The sequence below is a fragment of the Salvelinus fontinalis genome, chromosome 22 (genome assembly GCF_029448725.1).
Source record: "Salvelinus fontinalis isolate EN_2023a chromosome 22, ASM2944872v1, whole genome shotgun sequence".
Lineage (NCBI taxonomy): Eukaryota > Metazoa > Chordata > Actinopteri > Salmoniformes > Salmonidae > Salvelinus > Salvelinus fontinalis.
In genome coordinates, this window is record NC_074686.1 from 14088687 (window position 1) to 14105990 (window position 17304).

Sequence of the window (17304 nt, forward strand, 5' to 3'; positions counted from 1 at the left end):
CAGTTCATCTGACACAAGACTGATTCCAAACATCACACTGTTGATTAAATGTGCATTTGACATTTACTGTATTTTCCGCAGCATTTGTTGACACTCTGGATATATTCAGTAACATGACAAGACTATTGCTGGAAAAGGTGCAACATAAAACAAAAAAATGACAAGAGTTTGAGTGAGAGGACTAACTGGTGTCTCCAAGTGGCCACACGCCTCTCCAAAGTGTGCACAGTTCCTAAATAATTTCAATGCACTTCTATGACTCAAAGAGTCTTCAACTAGAAAGTATTTTTTGATCTCTCCTAGCTGTGCCGTTGAGGAACTAGAGCAAGCACACTTGTTTCATTTGGAACACAACCCTGCATTCCCGCCATCACAGAATTACTGCTGTTGTTTACGCAACCCAAAAACAGTCCATTATAAATCACAATGTGGGTAGGGTGGGCATGATTTGAAAGCTTGTTCTATTGCTATTCTATTCTATTCTTGTTCTAATGCCAAAATGAGTCATAAAATACAATCTTATTGTGTTATGCTTTCACAAGGCAGTTCAGAGAAACAGATGGTCATGTTGGGGCCATAGAAAGGAGTCATGAGTGTATTCGGTGCGTGTGGAACCTCTAGTTTTCGTCACAATAAAGAAACATAGGCTCACTCTGTTCAGAACAACCCAGGGTATGATGCCATGTCATCTTGTAACTACATAAAACATGGCGGTACTGTAGTAAACATGAGTTTTATGATTCGGGAATGTGAAGTGCACATTTGGACTCATAGGTGTTTATCTTGCTTATATGACATCAAAGCGGTATTTATTATAATCCTCAAATTCTCATCTTTCAAAATACAAGTAATCTCAATTTATAGCATTTCGCTCACTCAGACAACAAAAACATATCAAAAGTTGGCCAGTTACCGGGAGAGATGGGGGCAACTTCTTGTTGCGCACGGTGCTCAAGTTCAGAACGGCTGTCAGTCAAAACCCATACAGAGCTGGGAGGCACACAGCCAGAGCTCTGACGTCATGTATAGCATGTTACTGAACAGCCACTACATTCCAATTTAGGAGCTTATTAGTGCCCCAAATCTGCCATTTTTAACCTGTATGCAGGTACGAGTGTAAATGATTACCAACGTATAAGATACAAAAATAATATTCACATTAAACATAATAATCCACATTCAAGAAAACATCAACTGAATCTTTTATGCCTTATTTAAATGGTGAACATTGCTTGAGTATAACATTCGCTTGGTTTGCCATTAAAATATACTGTCTTGTATCTTTAAAAAAGTAAATGTAAAAAAATAGTAGTAAACATAAAAAAATATTGTTTGCTCCTCTTATGCCACAATAAGTAGTCATGGAAATTAAACAGCTTTCAAGTGATTGGATGGGAGTTTGTTCTGACAAGAGTAGGCCCCTCCCACAGGGCTGTAACTACTTATGCTGAGCCACCAAGCTCTGGCAAGAGGGTTACCTTTAAGTAATACAAAATAGAGGAAAACCAAGAATCGTTCATTTTAAAACTGACATTCGGTAACAAAATGTTACTTTATCAATCTTTGTGTGTGTGTGTGTGTATGTGTATATGTGTGTGCGTCTCCTCCAAGTCCAGCGATTGTCCAGCAGTCAGTGCTTCACCTGGAACACATGCACACACACTCTGGTCAGTTCCCTAATTTCTTAAGCACTTTGACACAATGTTATGATCTCAGTCAGATATGACTGTACTGGAAGCAGAGCAGGAGCAAATGGCTCAGCTTCAAAATGTTAGTGATCAATTTAGTGATACTCGAGCACTGCCCGTACACTGATGAAAAAACGGGCCGTACCCGGCCTTAACCCAATGTATAATGTTGGGGCCTGCCGGGATCGGGTAGCAGAGCTTAACTCACGTTAAGTAAATCTAGGCCGGCGTGGTCCTCACTGAGGGCGTGGCAGATACTCTGTAGAAACAGACACACACATACAAGATAAATTACTGGTAAACTCAACAAAAAAAAAAAACGTCCCTTTTTCAGGACCCTGTCTTTCAAAGATAATTCATAACAATCCATTGTAAAGGGTTTAATACTGATACTGACTGTTACTTTTGATTTTGTCTGAACAAAGGGGGGGCCTTTGTTCAGGGACACATTATTCCATTTATGTTAGTCACGTGACTGTGAAACTTGTTCAGTTTATGTCTCAGTTGTTGAATCTTATGTTCATACAAATATTTACACATTTTAAGTTTGCTGAAAATAAACGCAGTTGACAGTGAGAGGATGTTTCTTTTTTCGCTGAGTTTAGTTATACAGTACAGCAAATACATTATCACATTTTAGTAATTTAGAAGATGCTCTTATCCAGAGTGGCTTACATTGGTGCATTCATCTTAAGATAGCTAGGTGAGACAACATATCGCAATTGTAGCAAGTACATTTTCCCTCAACAAAGTAGTTATCAGCAAAGTCAGTTAGTAGAAAAAGACAAGTGCATTACAGTGTTACAGCAAAGATATTGTAAAGCAATAAACAGAGCACTCATCACCCAGCACTACAACACTGGGACAGTCTCTGTCTTAATATGGCCACAGAGGGCAGGACCCTTCCTCCATGCTGGGAGGGGGAGGGGCAGGCATCGCCATAGCATCGCTTAGCATAGCATTAGTAGCCGTAACATTGGCATCAGTAGTGGGTGAAGCAGCTTTAGTTAAATCTGTAGCAGAGGTGCTAGCTGTTAGCCATCGCGCTAAGAGAAGCAAAAGGGAGAAAAGTGGTAGCTGCAGTGACAGTGCTAGCCGAGGGAGATGGGGTAGCCGTAAGAGGAGAGGTAGCATTAGCAGTAGTATAAGCCGTAGCATTAGCCGTAGCTTTAGCAGGCTGGTTGTTTTTGGTCTTGATGACATTGCTGCAGTAGTGTGCCCACTTCCGTGCTGGCTGAGGCAGAACATAATAGGCAGGGGGTCTGAGGAAGAAGTTGGCCCATGGGTACCAACCACCAATAATAGTACCTGCTGTGCTGGTTTCAATGGCAACCCCGGTGACAGTAGCAGTCCAGGCGGAGTAGCTGGCTGGATCAAGTGATGGCTGGGTCAAGGCCAAATAGCTGGGGTTGGCTGGAGATGATGTGGTAGAGTAGAGGCTTCCTGGGGGCATAACAGTCCCAGCAGAGCCGAGTCCAGTCCCAGACCTAGGGTAAGCCTGTCCACGGCAGTCCATGTCTGAGTAGCCCATCTCTGGGTAGAGCAGAACTCCAGGGTAGCCTGCTCCACTTCCAGAAGAGACAGCTCCAGGGTAGGAAGTACCAGCCTGACCCGTTGTAACATAGCCTGCCCCTGGGTAGCCTGCCTCTGGGTAGCCTGTTCCCCAGTTGCCCCCAGACCACATTGCCTGTGGCTGTGTGTTACTGGGGCTGGGGATAGGGTTAATGGGGGAGTTGAACTGACTAACACTGACAACTCCAGCGTAACCTGAACCAGGGTAGGTGTAACCAGGGTAGGTGTAACCAGGGTAGGTGTAACCAGGGTAGGTGTAACCAGGGTAGGTGGAACCAGGTAGAATCTCTGGAGGCTGTGGGTCAGTGGGGTTAGGGCTAGAGGAAACTGTAACCCCTCCAGTGTAACCCCCCTGGACTAGTGTAGCATTAGCAGTGGGGGTAGAACTCTGGAAGTTGGGGTTAGAGTTGGAGTTAGGGTTCTGGAAGTTGGGGTTCGAGTTAGGGTTCTGGAAGTTGGGGTTCGAGTTAGGGTTCTGGAAGTTGTGGTTCGAGTTAGGGTTCTGGAAGTTGGGGTTCGAGTTAGGGTTCTGGAAGTTGGGGTTCGAGTTACGGTTCTGGAAGTTGGGGTTAGAGTTACGGTTCTGGAAGTTGGGGTTAGGGTTCTGGAAGTCGGGGTTAGGTTTGGAGTTAGGGTTCTGGAAGTTGGGGTTAGGTTTGGAGTTGGGGGTGAACTGTCGGCTCTCGTAGTTCCAGGGGTCTCTGTCCTCGGGTTCCTGTAGGGATAGCTTCCTTTTTAGCAGGTTGGGTAATGCCGCCACTATGGCGATGGCATGACCTTTTGAGTCACCCCTCATCTCCTCCCCTCCAGGGTTAGGGCCTGTTGCCCTGGTATGAGCCTCAGCGCTCTCTGCCCTCTCTGGGGTGGTTAGGGCAGGAGGAAAGTGGGGGGAGCGCAACAAAGAGACAAAGTATTCCACAAATTGATCACAGTCTACAATGGAAGTCTTCTTCTTAACCCCAGAGGAGTAGACAGGATCTGGCTGGGGTGGAGGAGTGAGGCAGGGAGGGATGGCCGGGGGTTGGGGGGTCATGGGTCCGGGTGGGGGGGTACTGGGTCCCGTTCTTGCTGGGTGCAGGTGGGGGTAAGAGGTGTTGTTGGGAGGGTTGGCCTGGGTCTGGAGAGGTCTGACTGCTGAGGTTGGGTTGGGGGGTCTGTTGGTTGGTTGGCTGGACTGTTTGGGTAATTGTTTGTTGAGTAGGCAGGATGGTTGGCTGGGTTTGACCTGGCTTAGGCTCGCTGCAGAAGTGGCTCTGGTGGGGGAGAATGCAGCGGGGGAGTAGGGGGAGAGCAGGGGGGGCTCAGAGGGACTAGCTATGGGGGAGGCTTTGGAGGAACGGCTGGAGCTATGATTATGTCTCTTAGAGAGGGTGTGAGAGCGTGAGTGGTCAGAATGTCTGTTAGTGTGTTTGCGGTCACTGTGTCTGCGTTTGGTCCTGTCACTGTGTCTGTCTTTGGCTTTGTCAGTGCATGTGAGGTCACTGTGTTTGCGAGTGTGTGTGCGGTTTCTGTGCGTGCGTTCACTTTGTGTGCGAGTAGGTTTAGCCTTTTCAGTATGTTTCTGAGACTCATTCTTGTCCGAATGTTTGTCAGTGAGCTTCTGGCTACTGGTGAAGAGTGTTTTTGGGGGATTGGATAGTGTGTGTGTGGGTTTGCACAGTGTGTGAGTGGGTTTCTTGCTAGAGGACTCTTTGGCAACAGTCAGGCTGTCGGCAGGGATACCGGAGGGCTTGGTGGCAGAATGAGGAATGAGTTTGGGTCTAGTATATTCTGGGGCGGTTGAATTGGGTTTGGGGTGTGTGCGTGAAGGTTTAAGTTTAGTTTGAGAGTCAGAGTGTGTGCATGAGGGTGTGAGTTTTGGCTTTGTGTTGGATTGTGTGGGTGAGGGTGTGATGGTGTGTGTCTGGTTGACAGTGTGTGTGTCAGAAGACTTGGTGACTTCAGGAGATGACAAACAGATGACAGGGGCAGTGTGACCCTCAGGGGGGCTAGACACCTTTCTCTTCTTCAACTGCTGCTGACCCCTCACCTCTGACCCCTCAACGTTAGAACAACGCTTTCCTGAGAGACAGAGAAGGAGGGAGGAAGAAAGAGAGAGATCTATTTTAATTTAATAGAGAGTGAGAGATATACTTAATAAGGCCCAAAGTGTGGTATATGGCTAATATACCACGGCTAAGGGCTGTTCTTATGCGTCTGCTAAATGACTTAAATGTAAATGTAAATGTTATGCATGACGCCACACGTAGTGCCCGGATTCAGCCCTTAGCTGTGGAATATTGGCCATATACCACAAACCCCCGAAGTGCCTTATTGCTTTATAAACTGGTTACCAACATAATTACAACAGTACAAATATTTGCTATGCCATACCCATGGTATACGGTATGATATACCAAGGCTGTCAGCCAATCAACATTCAGGGCTCGAACCACCCAGTTTATAATTACAGTATTATGATAATTTTTTTGTAGCTTAACAGTAAGATAGTATTCAATTCACCAGTGTTTCTCCTACATCTCTGTGTCGGTAGGAATTGCCCCAAGGCCTGATGGGAGACCACCTGGCACTCCACAATCTCCTGCTTGACCACTATTGGTTCAGGTTTGCTGGTGACCATGGTGAGGAGTTCAGTCTGGTTCTGCTCTCTACAGATCTCCTGCAAACGGGATACAGCTGGAGAGGGAGGGAGGGAGAGAGGTTTACAAACATATATTATGATAAACAGAGTTGAAACTTGTATCTCATTATGGTAAATGGTCAAATAAGTATAGCCAGTTATAATTGTAATGGCAAAGCAGACAATAAGAAAAAACAGTATCAATATTTACCTGGCTGAAAGAGAAGGAATATAATATATATTGTTTACATGAAAGTCATTTAACAATTTTAAATGAAGTTGTGTGGAAAAAGGATTGTGTGGTTGGGGCGGTGGGCTTGCGAAATATACTTATCCCATGGGCAAAGAAACTTAAAATCGGTGGTGATATTAATTAGCAATAATTTTTACCCGAATGGGCAAATTGTCCAAACAGATTCTGCAAGGTAGATGGATTTCTTTAAATATGTCATTGGACCATAAACATATTTGGCTCATTAATCTAGTCGGTCCAAATAACGATGATCCACGCTTCTTTGAAAATATATATAATAATTTATCAAGCCTACAAGCAATACAAGACTCTATTATTATGGTGGGAGATTATAATTTAGTTTTAAATACTTCAATGCACCGTAAAGAAAACACTACAAACTATCACCCGAATGCACTTAAGGAAATCATGAATATATTGGATATACTGGATATACAGTGCATTCGGAACGTATTCAGACTCCATGATTTTTCCCACATTTTGTTATGTTACAGCCTTAATCTAAAATGTACTAAATATTTTTTCCCCCCTCATCAATCTACACACAATACCCCATAACGACAAAGCAAAAACTGTTTTTTAGAAATATTTGCAAATATCACATTTACATAAGTTTTCAGACCTTTTACTCAGTACTTTGTTGAAGCACCTTTGGCAGTGATTACACTGATGTTCAATCAGGTTCAAGTCCGGGCTCTGGCTGGGCCACTCAAGGACATTCAGAGACCTGTCCTGAAGCCACTCCTACGTTGTCTTGGCTGTGTGCTTGGGGTAGTTATGTTAAAAGGTGGACCTTCTCCCCAGTATGAGGGCCTGAGCACTCTGGAGCAGGTTTTCATCAAGGATCTCTTTGTACTTTGCTCTCTCTGTATCTTTGCCTCGATCCTAACTAGTCTCCCAGTCCCTGCCGCTGAAAAACATCCCCACAGCATGATTCTGCCACCACCATGCTTCAACGTAGGGATGGTGCCAGGTTTCCTCTAGACATGACGCTTGGCATTCAGGCCACTCTACCATAAAGGCCTGATTGGTGGAGTGCTGCAGAGATGATTGTCCTTCTGGACGGGTCTCCCATCTCCACAGAGGAACTCTGGAACTTTGTTAGAGTGGCCATCGGGTTCTTGGTCAACTCCCTGACCAAGGCCCTTCTCCCCCGATTGCTCAGTTTGGCCGGGTGGTCAGCTCTAGGAAGAGTCTTGGTGGTTCCAAACTTCTTCCATTTAAGATTGATGGAGGCCACTGTGTTCTTGGGGACCTTCATTGCTACAGAAATGTTTTGGTAAATAATAATAAAAAAGATATATATATATATATATACAAATATATCAAAAAATATATATACACACACACATATATATATATATATATATATATATATATATATATATATATATATATATACATACACTGCTCAAAAAAATAAAGGGAACACTTAAACAACACAATGTAACTCCAAGTCAATCACACTTCTGTGAAATCAAACTGTCCACTTAGGAAGCAACACTGATTGACAATAAATTTCACATGCTGTTGTGCAAATGGAATAGACAAAAGGTGGAAATTATAGGCAATTAGCAAGACACCCCCCAAAACAGGAGTGATTCTGCAGGTGGTGACCACAGACCACTTCTCAGTCCCTATGCTTCCTGGCTGATGTTTTGGTCACTTTTGAATGCTGGCGGTGCTCTCACTCTAGTGGTAGCATTAGACGGAGTCTACAACCCACACAAGTGGCTCAGGTAGTGCAGTTCATCCAGGATGGCACATCAATGCGAACTGTGGCAAAAAGGTTTGCTGTGTCTGTCAGCGTAGTGTCCAGAGCATGGAGGCCCTACCAGGAGACAGGCCAGTACATCAGGAGACGTGGAGGAGGCCGTAGAAGGGCAACAACCCAGCAGCAGGACCGGTACCTCCGCCTTAGTGCAAGGAGGTGCACTGCCAGAGCCCTGCAAAATGACCTCCAGCAGGCCACAAATGTGCATGTGTCAGCATATGGTCTCACAAGGGGTCTGAGGATCTCATCTCGGTACCTAATGGCAGTCAGGATACCTCTGGCGAGCACATGGAGGGCTGTGCGGCCCCACAAAGAAATGCCACCCCACACCATGACTGACCCATCGCCAAACCGGTCATGCTGGAGGATGTTGCAGGCAGCAGAACGTTCTCCACGGCGTCTCCAGACTCGGTCACATGTGCTCATGTGCTCAGTGTGAACCTGCTTTCATCTGTGAAGAGCACAGGGCGCCAGTGGCGAATTTGCCAATCTTGGTGTTCTCTGGCAAATGCCAAACGTCCTGCACGGTGTTGGGCTGTAAGCACAACCCCCAACTGTGGACGTCGGGCCCTCATACCACCCTCATGGAGTCTGTTTCTGACCGTTTGAGCAGACACATGCACATTTGTGGCCTGCTGGAGGTCATTTTGCAGGGCGCTGGCAGTGTATATATATATATATATATATATACACCATCACACCTCCTCCTCCATGCTTCACGGTGGGAACCACACATGTGGAGATCATCCGTTCACCTACTCTGCGTCTCTCAAAGATTCAGAGGTTGGAACCAAAAATCTAAAATTTGGACTTTCCACCTGTCTAATGTCCATTGCTCATGTTTCTTGGCCCATGCAAGTCCATTCTTATTGGTGTCCTTTAGTTGTGGTTTCTTTACAGCAATTCAACCATGAAGGCCTGATTAACACAGTCTCCTGTGAACAGCTGATGTTAAGATGTGTCTATTACTTGAACTCTGTGAAGCATTTATTTGGGCTGCAATTTCTGAGGCTGGTAACTCTATGATAAGGGAATTTATATGTTTAAAGTAATGACTAAAGGATTCCATCCTGAAATCATATAATTGTATGAAATGTGTTAGTAGTCATAATTCCATAATATGTGTGACGAGACCATGGTGTTGCTGTGTAGTGGTGTGAGAGTTGAGAGAACAAAGGACAGCAGGAAAGAGGCTCCTTCCAAGGTCCCTCTAATCTAGGGAGGGAGGGAACGGCATGGAACTGCCAGCTTGGTAGTGATAAACGAGGAATGTGGACTGTGGGGAAAGATACAGCCCACCTACTGTTTGTGTGTCTGTGTGCGCGTGTAAGTAGGACTGTGGGGAAAGATACAGCCCACCTACTGTTTGTGTGTCTGTGTGTGCGTGTAAGTAGGTGGGGGGGGTTATAAAATGACATGTCTTTGCATTTTTGACTTTAGAACGTTCTCTGAATAAACCTTACGGACCTTTTGCAGAAGCTGAGTCTTTGCCTAATTATTATTAAACCCAGGGTCTTACAAACCTCGGGGACTGGTCAAAGCTTAAATAACTGTTTAGTTATCATCATTGGGATTTAAAATTCTCGTGACACAATCATGAACTTATCCTCTGCAGCAGAGGTAACTCTGGGTCTTCCTTTCCTGTGGCGGTCCTTATGAGAACCAGTTTAATCATAGCGCTTGATGGTTTTTGCGACTGCACTTGAAGAAACTTTCAAAGTTCTTGACATTTTCCGTATTGACTGACCTTCATGTCTTAAAGTAATGACGGACTGTCATTTCTCTTTGCTTATTTGAGCTGTTCTTGCCATAATATGGACTTGGTCTTTTACCAAATAGGGCCATCTTCTGTATACCATCCCTACCATGTCACAACACCACTAATTGTCTCAAACGCATTAGGAAGGAAACAAATTCCACAAATTTACTTTTTATAAAGCACACGTATTAATTGAAAGGCATTCCAGGTGACTACCTCATGAAGCTGGTTGAGAGAATGCCAAGAGTTTGCAAAGCTGTCATCAAGGCAAAGGCTGGCTAGTTGGAAGAATCTCAAATATAAAATACATTTTGATTTGTTTAACACTTATTTGGTTACTACATGATTCCATATGTGTTATTTCCTAATGTTGATGTCTTCACTATCATACTACAATGTAGAAAATAGCAAAAATAAAATAAAAACCCTGGAATGAGTAGGTGTGTTCAAACTTTTGGCTGTACTGTTAGACATGCAAAAAATATATATTGGAGATAGGAAATGATGCAGACAATTACATTGATGGAAGCCACAATATTAAAGCTGATCTACCCCCTTAAAAAAAAAGAAAGAGAAGTGAGTGAGTGAGAAATTTAAATCTACAGGTTCCGAAGCAACATGCAGATAATCACACTAGTCCCAGATCACCCAGAAGTCTATCAACAATCACCCACCTTTATCAAACAGCATCCGTTTGATCTGGTCAAAGTCAGCAGGGGCCAGAATCACCTCCTGTAGCGTGCCAGGCTCATCATGGTTCTGCTCCTCCACCTCCTTAGCAATCTGCATCAGTCTGGACTGTTCTGCCAACCCTCGGGCTGGTACCACACCAAGGAAATACCACGGGTACCTCATTGTCTGGGCGTGGCGGGGAGAGACTAGCGGAGATTAGCTGATGTGTGGTGAGTGTACCTTAAATATTAATTTTTATATTTTTTTTTACTTGGATTTTATTTCACTTTTTCAATATAAAACAGAGCATTAAACAGAAATGCAGAAACAAAAGCAAAAAATAAAATAACTCATGCCATAAGGTAGGAACAGTACAATATATGAAAGCAATTATGATATTGGCTTTCACCAGGGTATACTTAATACCTGGTTTGTGAAAGCTTTCCATTTTCCCCATTTTCTTTCAAAAAAAGTTTGTCTTAAGGCATATGTCAAACTTTCCATGACAGATTATTTTAATTATATTTCTTTTTAGTTGTGTCATTGTTCTACAATCACCATTTACATGAGTATCTAGTGTGTGTAATGGTTGAGTAAGAGGTGTGTACGTGTGTGTGCCTCACCAGGTATATCTGTCGGTGTCTGTATTTGAGGACGTGGCTGATGAGTAGAGTTTTTTCAATTTTGCTGCCACACGACACACACAGGTAGAAGGAGACCTGGCCCTCACTGCAACACTCTATCACTGCACTGAGACCTACACACACGCACACACACACACACACACGCACACACAGAGAGAGAGAGAGAGAATGACAAAGCCCTTACAGTACTGTGGCACACACCACACGCTCGCTCACATACACAGTGAATACAGACTCACAGAGGTAGAAAGACAAAGGTACTAAACACTTATCTGAACACACTCCTGAGACACTGACCGACCAGAGGCAGGCTGTTGTTGACGGAGTCTCTCAGGTTTAAACACTGTTATCTGAACACACTCCTGAGACACTGACCGACCAGAGGCAGGCTGTTGTTGACGGAGTCTCTCAGGTTCTTGGTGGAGTGAAGGGAGTTCTCTGTGGCCCCTCCTATACGTGTCACCTCTTGGCTGTGTCCTAGGACGGTACCCTGGTACTCCACCTCACACACACCTGAGAGAACACACACATACAATCATCTACTTCTGTCACCATTGCAGTCAATTCTGTGTGTGTCTCTCGATCTCAGTCTCACCAGCCAGGTTCTGTACATCTGGGGAGAACTGGACTCTGTGTCCATACAGGGAATCTGACAGAGGAGAGGACTACAGCGGTTAATAAATACGTAACAACCCAAAAACATAAATATGTTTGTACCAGCTTGTAATTACAACTAAGTTACTATGTCTATGACCACACTGTGTTGTTACATTGGTCAGTAGAAACTCATGCTTCCTACCCTTTAAGGGGTCCACCTCAGGCTGGGTCTGAGGATGGGTCTGAGGTTCCATCTTGGGGTCCACAGGCTCCTGTTTGATAATGACTGAAGGGAGAGGAAGAGAGGTTGAAACCTATCTGACCTCTATTGCTCTAACCAATACAATAATTACATACTTTAAATCACTGTAAACTCTGACCAATACAGTAGTCACCAATCCAAGTAAGAGTACCATGTTGAACAATTGTAAACAATCTCATCCCTCGTCCTCTCACCTGTGTTGTCTTGGTTCAGATGTGGTTCTGAGGAGTTCTGTGGCATCCAGGCTCTTTTTGGCTCAGTGTTCTGTGGTGTCTGGGATTTTATTGGGTCAGAATTCTTTGGCATCTGGGCTCTGATTGGCTCAATGTTCTGTGGTGTCTGGTCTCTGATTGGCTCAGAATTATGATTCTGTGGTGTCTGGTCTCTGATTGGCTCTGTTCTCTCTGAGCTCTGGCTCAACTGGGGCTGATCCGGGTTCTGATTATCTGGCCATCTGTCTGCGGTCTGTATGCACTGGCCTGACTCCAGCTGATCTCCAGTCAGTTTACCAGCCACTGTATCTGCTGTCTGCAGGGGTTGATGGGGCTCAATCTGATCCATGGTCAGTTTATCCATCACTCTGTGGTTCTGGTCAAAGCCCTGCTCCGTTGCTGGGTCAGGACCAAGTGGAGGATAAAGCTGGTGTCTGCTTGCTGTGTGTAGACACAGGGCATTCTGATTCTGTTCCTGCAGCATGTTCATGGCTACACACACAAAAATCAGTCAGCAGATCATCAAATACAATACAATCAAATACACGGCACGAACCCACCGACGCACAGACATAGGCACACACACACCTTCGTAGAATGGAGCTGACTGCACAAGGTTATACCACATCTGATCCAGCAGCATCACCTAGGCAACACAACAAAGACAGGTACATTATGATCTATGAGTCCCATTCCAGTCTGCGGTGGCATCACAGATCGACAGACAAGTGTGGTTAGAAAATCCTGTTGTTCGGTCTTTTCTTACACAAATGGATAGAGGCTTGACTACCACCAAAACCAACAGTATGCTTACAAATAACCTTATCCCTGTCCAGAACCCTGACCCCTAACCTCTAAAGCCTAATGTATACCTTATGTACGTAAGATACGCAAAATGATCTCCATTTTGCGTAGCTAATTGTAGTTCTTATGTTGCGTTCTGCGTAGGGTATAAATAAGCCTTAACCTTGACCCCATCTACACCCTAAATCATTCAATGACCCTGTGTTGACCATGCACTGACCCCTGAACCCAAAGGTTTCCATGTTTACCTGTGCATCTAGATCCACCTCCAGTTGTGACAGTGCTGAAGCGACCTTCCTGAGGAGCTGTGGACTCGGAGGCTGCTGCTGCTCTCTCAACCAATCACAGCGCATAGGACTATACTGGGAAAACTGTTAAGAACACATTCACATATTACACACACACACACACACTTTCATAGTTGCTAGTGATGTCACTCACCATGTAGCACTGCTGGTGTTGCGCACTGATGATGTGTTCACAGATGTGTGTACTGGAGAGAGTCTCAGCACAGCTCACACATATGAAAAACGTAGCCTGGGATATACCTCTACACTCCACCACACTGCCCAGACCTGGAACACACACACACACACAATATTTTCCCGGTATTTTACAAACATTCCATCTCTAGAATAAATCATTTATCTCCAGGGTAACCCTGTATTTCCCACCAAAACCAGAAGTGTCATTCTAAAGCATATAAAACCGTCGGACAGAATAATGTGCCATTCTAAGGTGTATTATACAAAAAAATTGCATTCGTTACCAATCGTTAGCTTACAAATAAAGTAATTGATAATCTCGCATGGTCGTGTTTTAAATGTTTATTTATGTCATTGGGGTTTGAAACACCCCGAACTAGTTCAAATGAACAAACCACTTAATAAAACAAATTTAAGGTATATCTGGGCCTTCTTTGTTAACGTAGGCATAGGCTATTCATAGGAATGTTATATCAGCACCCGACATACAGTACGACAATAATGAATCGGGCTTTTCACAAAACAAAACGTTGGTCAAAACACATAGGCTAGCCTACATCACATCCAAATATAGCCACAGCATAAAATAAATGAAATGTGAGTCCTCTGCCTACATAAACGTGGTGTTTATGCTGAAGATGGGGAGCACGACGAAACAGACAACCAGTAGGATACGAGTTGAGGGGAGCTGCTGAGGGGAGCTGCTGAGGGGAGCTGCTGAGGGGAGCTGCTGAGGGGAGCTGCTGAGGGGAGCTGCTGAGGGGAGCTGCTGAGGGGAGCTGCTGAGGGGAGCTGCGCAGCATAGTGGAGAAAGTGACGAAGATTGCGCATCACTTTCGCAAGTCGGGCCAGTGATGACGAGCTACAGGGGCAGGCTACGTGGGGGTAGAGTTTAAGTAAGAGCTCAAGATAAAATTGGACTGTAGCACAGTCTATTGTATGTAGCACACAATGCTGTTTGCAATGCAGGTCCTGCTCCAGGCTTATTATTATTATTATTTGTTGTATTTGACCCACTTGTTCTCGCCAATTTCGATCGTGTCTCATCGCTGCAACTCCCCAACGGGTTTGGGAGAGGCGAAGGTCGAGTCATAAGTCCTCCGAAACACGACCCACCAAAACGCGCTTCTTAACACCCGCCCGCTTAACCCGGACGCCAGGCGCACCAATGTGTCAGAGGAAACACCTTTCAACTGACGACTGAAGTTAGCCTGCAGGCGCCCGGCCCGCCACAAGGAGTCGCTAGAGTGCAATGAGCCAAGTAAAGCCCCCCCCCGGCCAAACCCTCCACTAACACGGACGACGCTGGGCCAATTATACAGCACACCATGGGACTCCGGTCACGGCCTTTTGACACAGGCTGGGATCGAACCCAGATCTGTAGTGACACCTCAAGCATTAGGATGCAGTGCCTTAGACCACTCGGATGCCCCGAGCTGTCTGTTTAAACGACTAGCACACAGTTCAGACACCCATGCATACCCCACAAGACATGCCATCAGAGGTCTCTTCACTGTGCCCAAGTCCAAAACAGACTATGAGAGGCACACAGTACTACATAGAGCCATGACTACATGGAACTCTATTCCACATCAGGTAACTGATGTAAGCAATAGAATCAGATAAAAAAAGTTTCTTGGCAATTTCTCGCATGGAATAGCCTTCATTTCTCAGAACAAGAATAGACTGACAAGTTTCAGAAGAAAGTTGTTTCTAGCAATTTTGAGCCTGTAATCGAACCCACAAATGCCGATGCTCCAGATACTCAACTAGTCTAAAGAAGGCTAGTTTTATTGCTTCTTAATTCAGCACAACAGTTTTCAGCTGTCCTAACATAATTGCAAAAGGGTTTTCTAATGATCAAATAGCCTTTTAAAATGATAAACTTGGATTAGCTAAAACAACGTGCCATTGGAACACAGGAGTGATGGTTGCTGATAATAGGACTCTGAAGCCTATGTAGATATTCCATTAAAAATCAGCCGTTTCCAGCTACAATAGTCATTTACAACATTAACAATGTCTACACTGTATTTCTGATCAATTTTATGTTATTTAATGGACAATTTCTTTTGCCTTTCTTTCAAAAACAAGGACATTTCTAAGTGATCCCAAACTTTTGAATGGTAGTGTACATTGTGATATTGTTGTATGGTGGTATTGAACATGTTGTATTGTGGATATGTAGTGGTGTAATAATGTTATATGATGTAATGTTTTATATGTAATGTCAAGTGCCTTAATGTGTTTGGCCCCCGGGAAGAGTAGCTGCTGCGTGGCAACAGCTAATTGGGATCCTTAATAAATACAAATACAAACAGTTTGTCACAAAACTATTGGTAAAGTTGAAAATGCGATGGAAACACATTGAACTTTTGATTTTTAGTCGGTACATGAAAACTTTAGCAAAAAAAATCTGTCGCCAATTGGATGGAAACCTAGTTACTGGCAGAAAAAATAAACAGATGCTCAAACAAATTTCGAAATTGCACCTTGTGTATTTTACTATTCTAACTCTCAACATTATGTTATTTGAGAGGGAGGGTTCTTCAACATCTTGAAGAACAATCTGGCCTTAATGGCAATGTACTCTTTTAATCTCCAGAAGAGGACTGGCCACCCTTCAGAGCCTGGTTCCTCTCTAGGTTTCTGCCTTTCTAAGGACTTTCCCTAGCCACCATGCTTTTCCATCTGCATTGCTTGCTGTTTGGGGTTTTAGGCTGGGTTTCTGTATAGCACTTTGGCATCGGCTGATGTAAAATGGGCTTTATAGCGGTTTGGAGCGAGCGGTCGCATTTGCATTCGCTCCGCAGGTAGTATAACTTTTCATTACATTTCATTACAATTCATTATAGTACAACGGTTTGATTTGTCTAACCTTAGCAATTTCTTCTTAGCTAGCTACATAGCCGTCTGTGTATCAAAGATAATTGCTTAATTATCGTATTTCGTCGTCCTAACGCAGTCTACACTGCTATCTGCCCAGCAGCTAGCCAGCTAGCCAGCTAGCAAACGTCCACCGTCTACCGAATTGCAGCACTGTAGAAACTATTACACTCAACGGAACGACTTGATTAGTGTAGTGTTAGCTAGCTACATAGTTGTCTTTGCTGTCTTCGTATCCAAGATAATTGGGTAGTTCAGAGTGTGTAGTTTTAGAGTGATTATCTTAATTTACCGAGGTTAGCTAGCCAGCTATTTGTCGTCCTTAACGTAGGAAACACTGCTACCTAGCCAACAGCTAGCCAACGTCTACCGAATAGAACTTCCGCACTCAACAACCCGGTCGCATTCCGCTTCGCTCCACAGGTAGTATCACATTTTCATTTCATTTCATTACAGTACAACGGTTTGATTTGTTTGATCGTAGCTAGCTACATAGCTAGCTACATAGCCGTCTTTGTATCAAAGATAATTGTGTAGTCTAGAGCGATTTTCTAGGTTAGCTAGCCAGCTATTGTCGTTCTTTTAACGTAACGTAATCAACACTGCTAGCTAGCCACTGTAGCAGCACTGTAGAAACTATTACACTCAACGGAACGACTTGATTAGTGTAGTGTCAACAACGCAGCCACTGCCAACTAGCCTACTTCAGCAGTACTGTATCATTTTAATCATCTTAGTCAATAAGATTCTTGCTACGTAAGCTTAACTTTCTGAACATTCGAGACATGTAGTCCACTTGTCATTCCAATCTCCTTTGCATTAGCGTAACCTCTCCTGTAGCCTGTCAACTATGTGTCTGTCTATCCCTGTTCTCTCCTCTCTGCACAGACCATACAAACGCTTCACACCGCGTGGCCGCGGCCACCCTAATCTGGTGGTCCCAGCGCGCACGACCCACGTGGAGTTCCAGGTCTCCGGTAGCCTCTGGAACTGCCGATCTGCGGCCAACAAGGCAGAGTTCATCTCAGCCTATGCATCCCTCCAGTCCCTCGACTTCTTGGCACTGACGGAAACAT

At 44.4% G+C, this 17304-nt stretch overlaps 1 protein-coding gene across 5 annotated transcripts in view; it reads right to left on the reverse strand.

Annotated features, from left to right (window-relative positions):
- Positions 1–44: 44 nt before the first annotated feature.
- The window catches only part of LOC129819896 (uncharacterized), a 103253-nt gene continuing 85993 nt past the window's right edge, over positions 45–17304 (reverse strand). For 4 of the 5 annotated variants that reach the window (XM_055876583.1, XM_055876582.1, XM_055876581.1 and 1 more), the window contains 13 exons: positions 13299–13432; positions 13106–13228; positions 12642–12699; positions 12036–12545; positions 11782–11865; positions 11578–11631; positions 11358–11495; positions 10962–11095; positions 10341–10524; positions 5763–5936; positions 2997–5321; positions 1897–1947; positions 45–1642 (listed from right to left, as the gene is read on the reverse strand). In XM_055876583.1, the coding sequence (XP_055732558.1) occupies positions 1925–1947; positions 2997–5321; positions 5763–5936; positions 10341–10524; positions 10962–11095; positions 11358–11495; positions 11578–11631; positions 11782–11865; positions 12036–12545; positions 12642–12699; positions 13106–13228; positions 13299–13432 (3941 nt within the window). In that variant the 3' untranslated portion in view covers positions 45–1642; positions 1897–1924. The remainder of the gene's footprint in view (positions 1643–1896; positions 1948–2996; positions 5322–5762; positions 5937–10340; positions 10525–10961; positions 11096–11357; positions 11496–11577; positions 11632–11781; positions 11866–12035; positions 12546–12641; positions 12700–13105; positions 13229–13298; positions 13433–17304) is intronic. The other variant, XM_055876584.1, reaches the window with a different exon arrangement.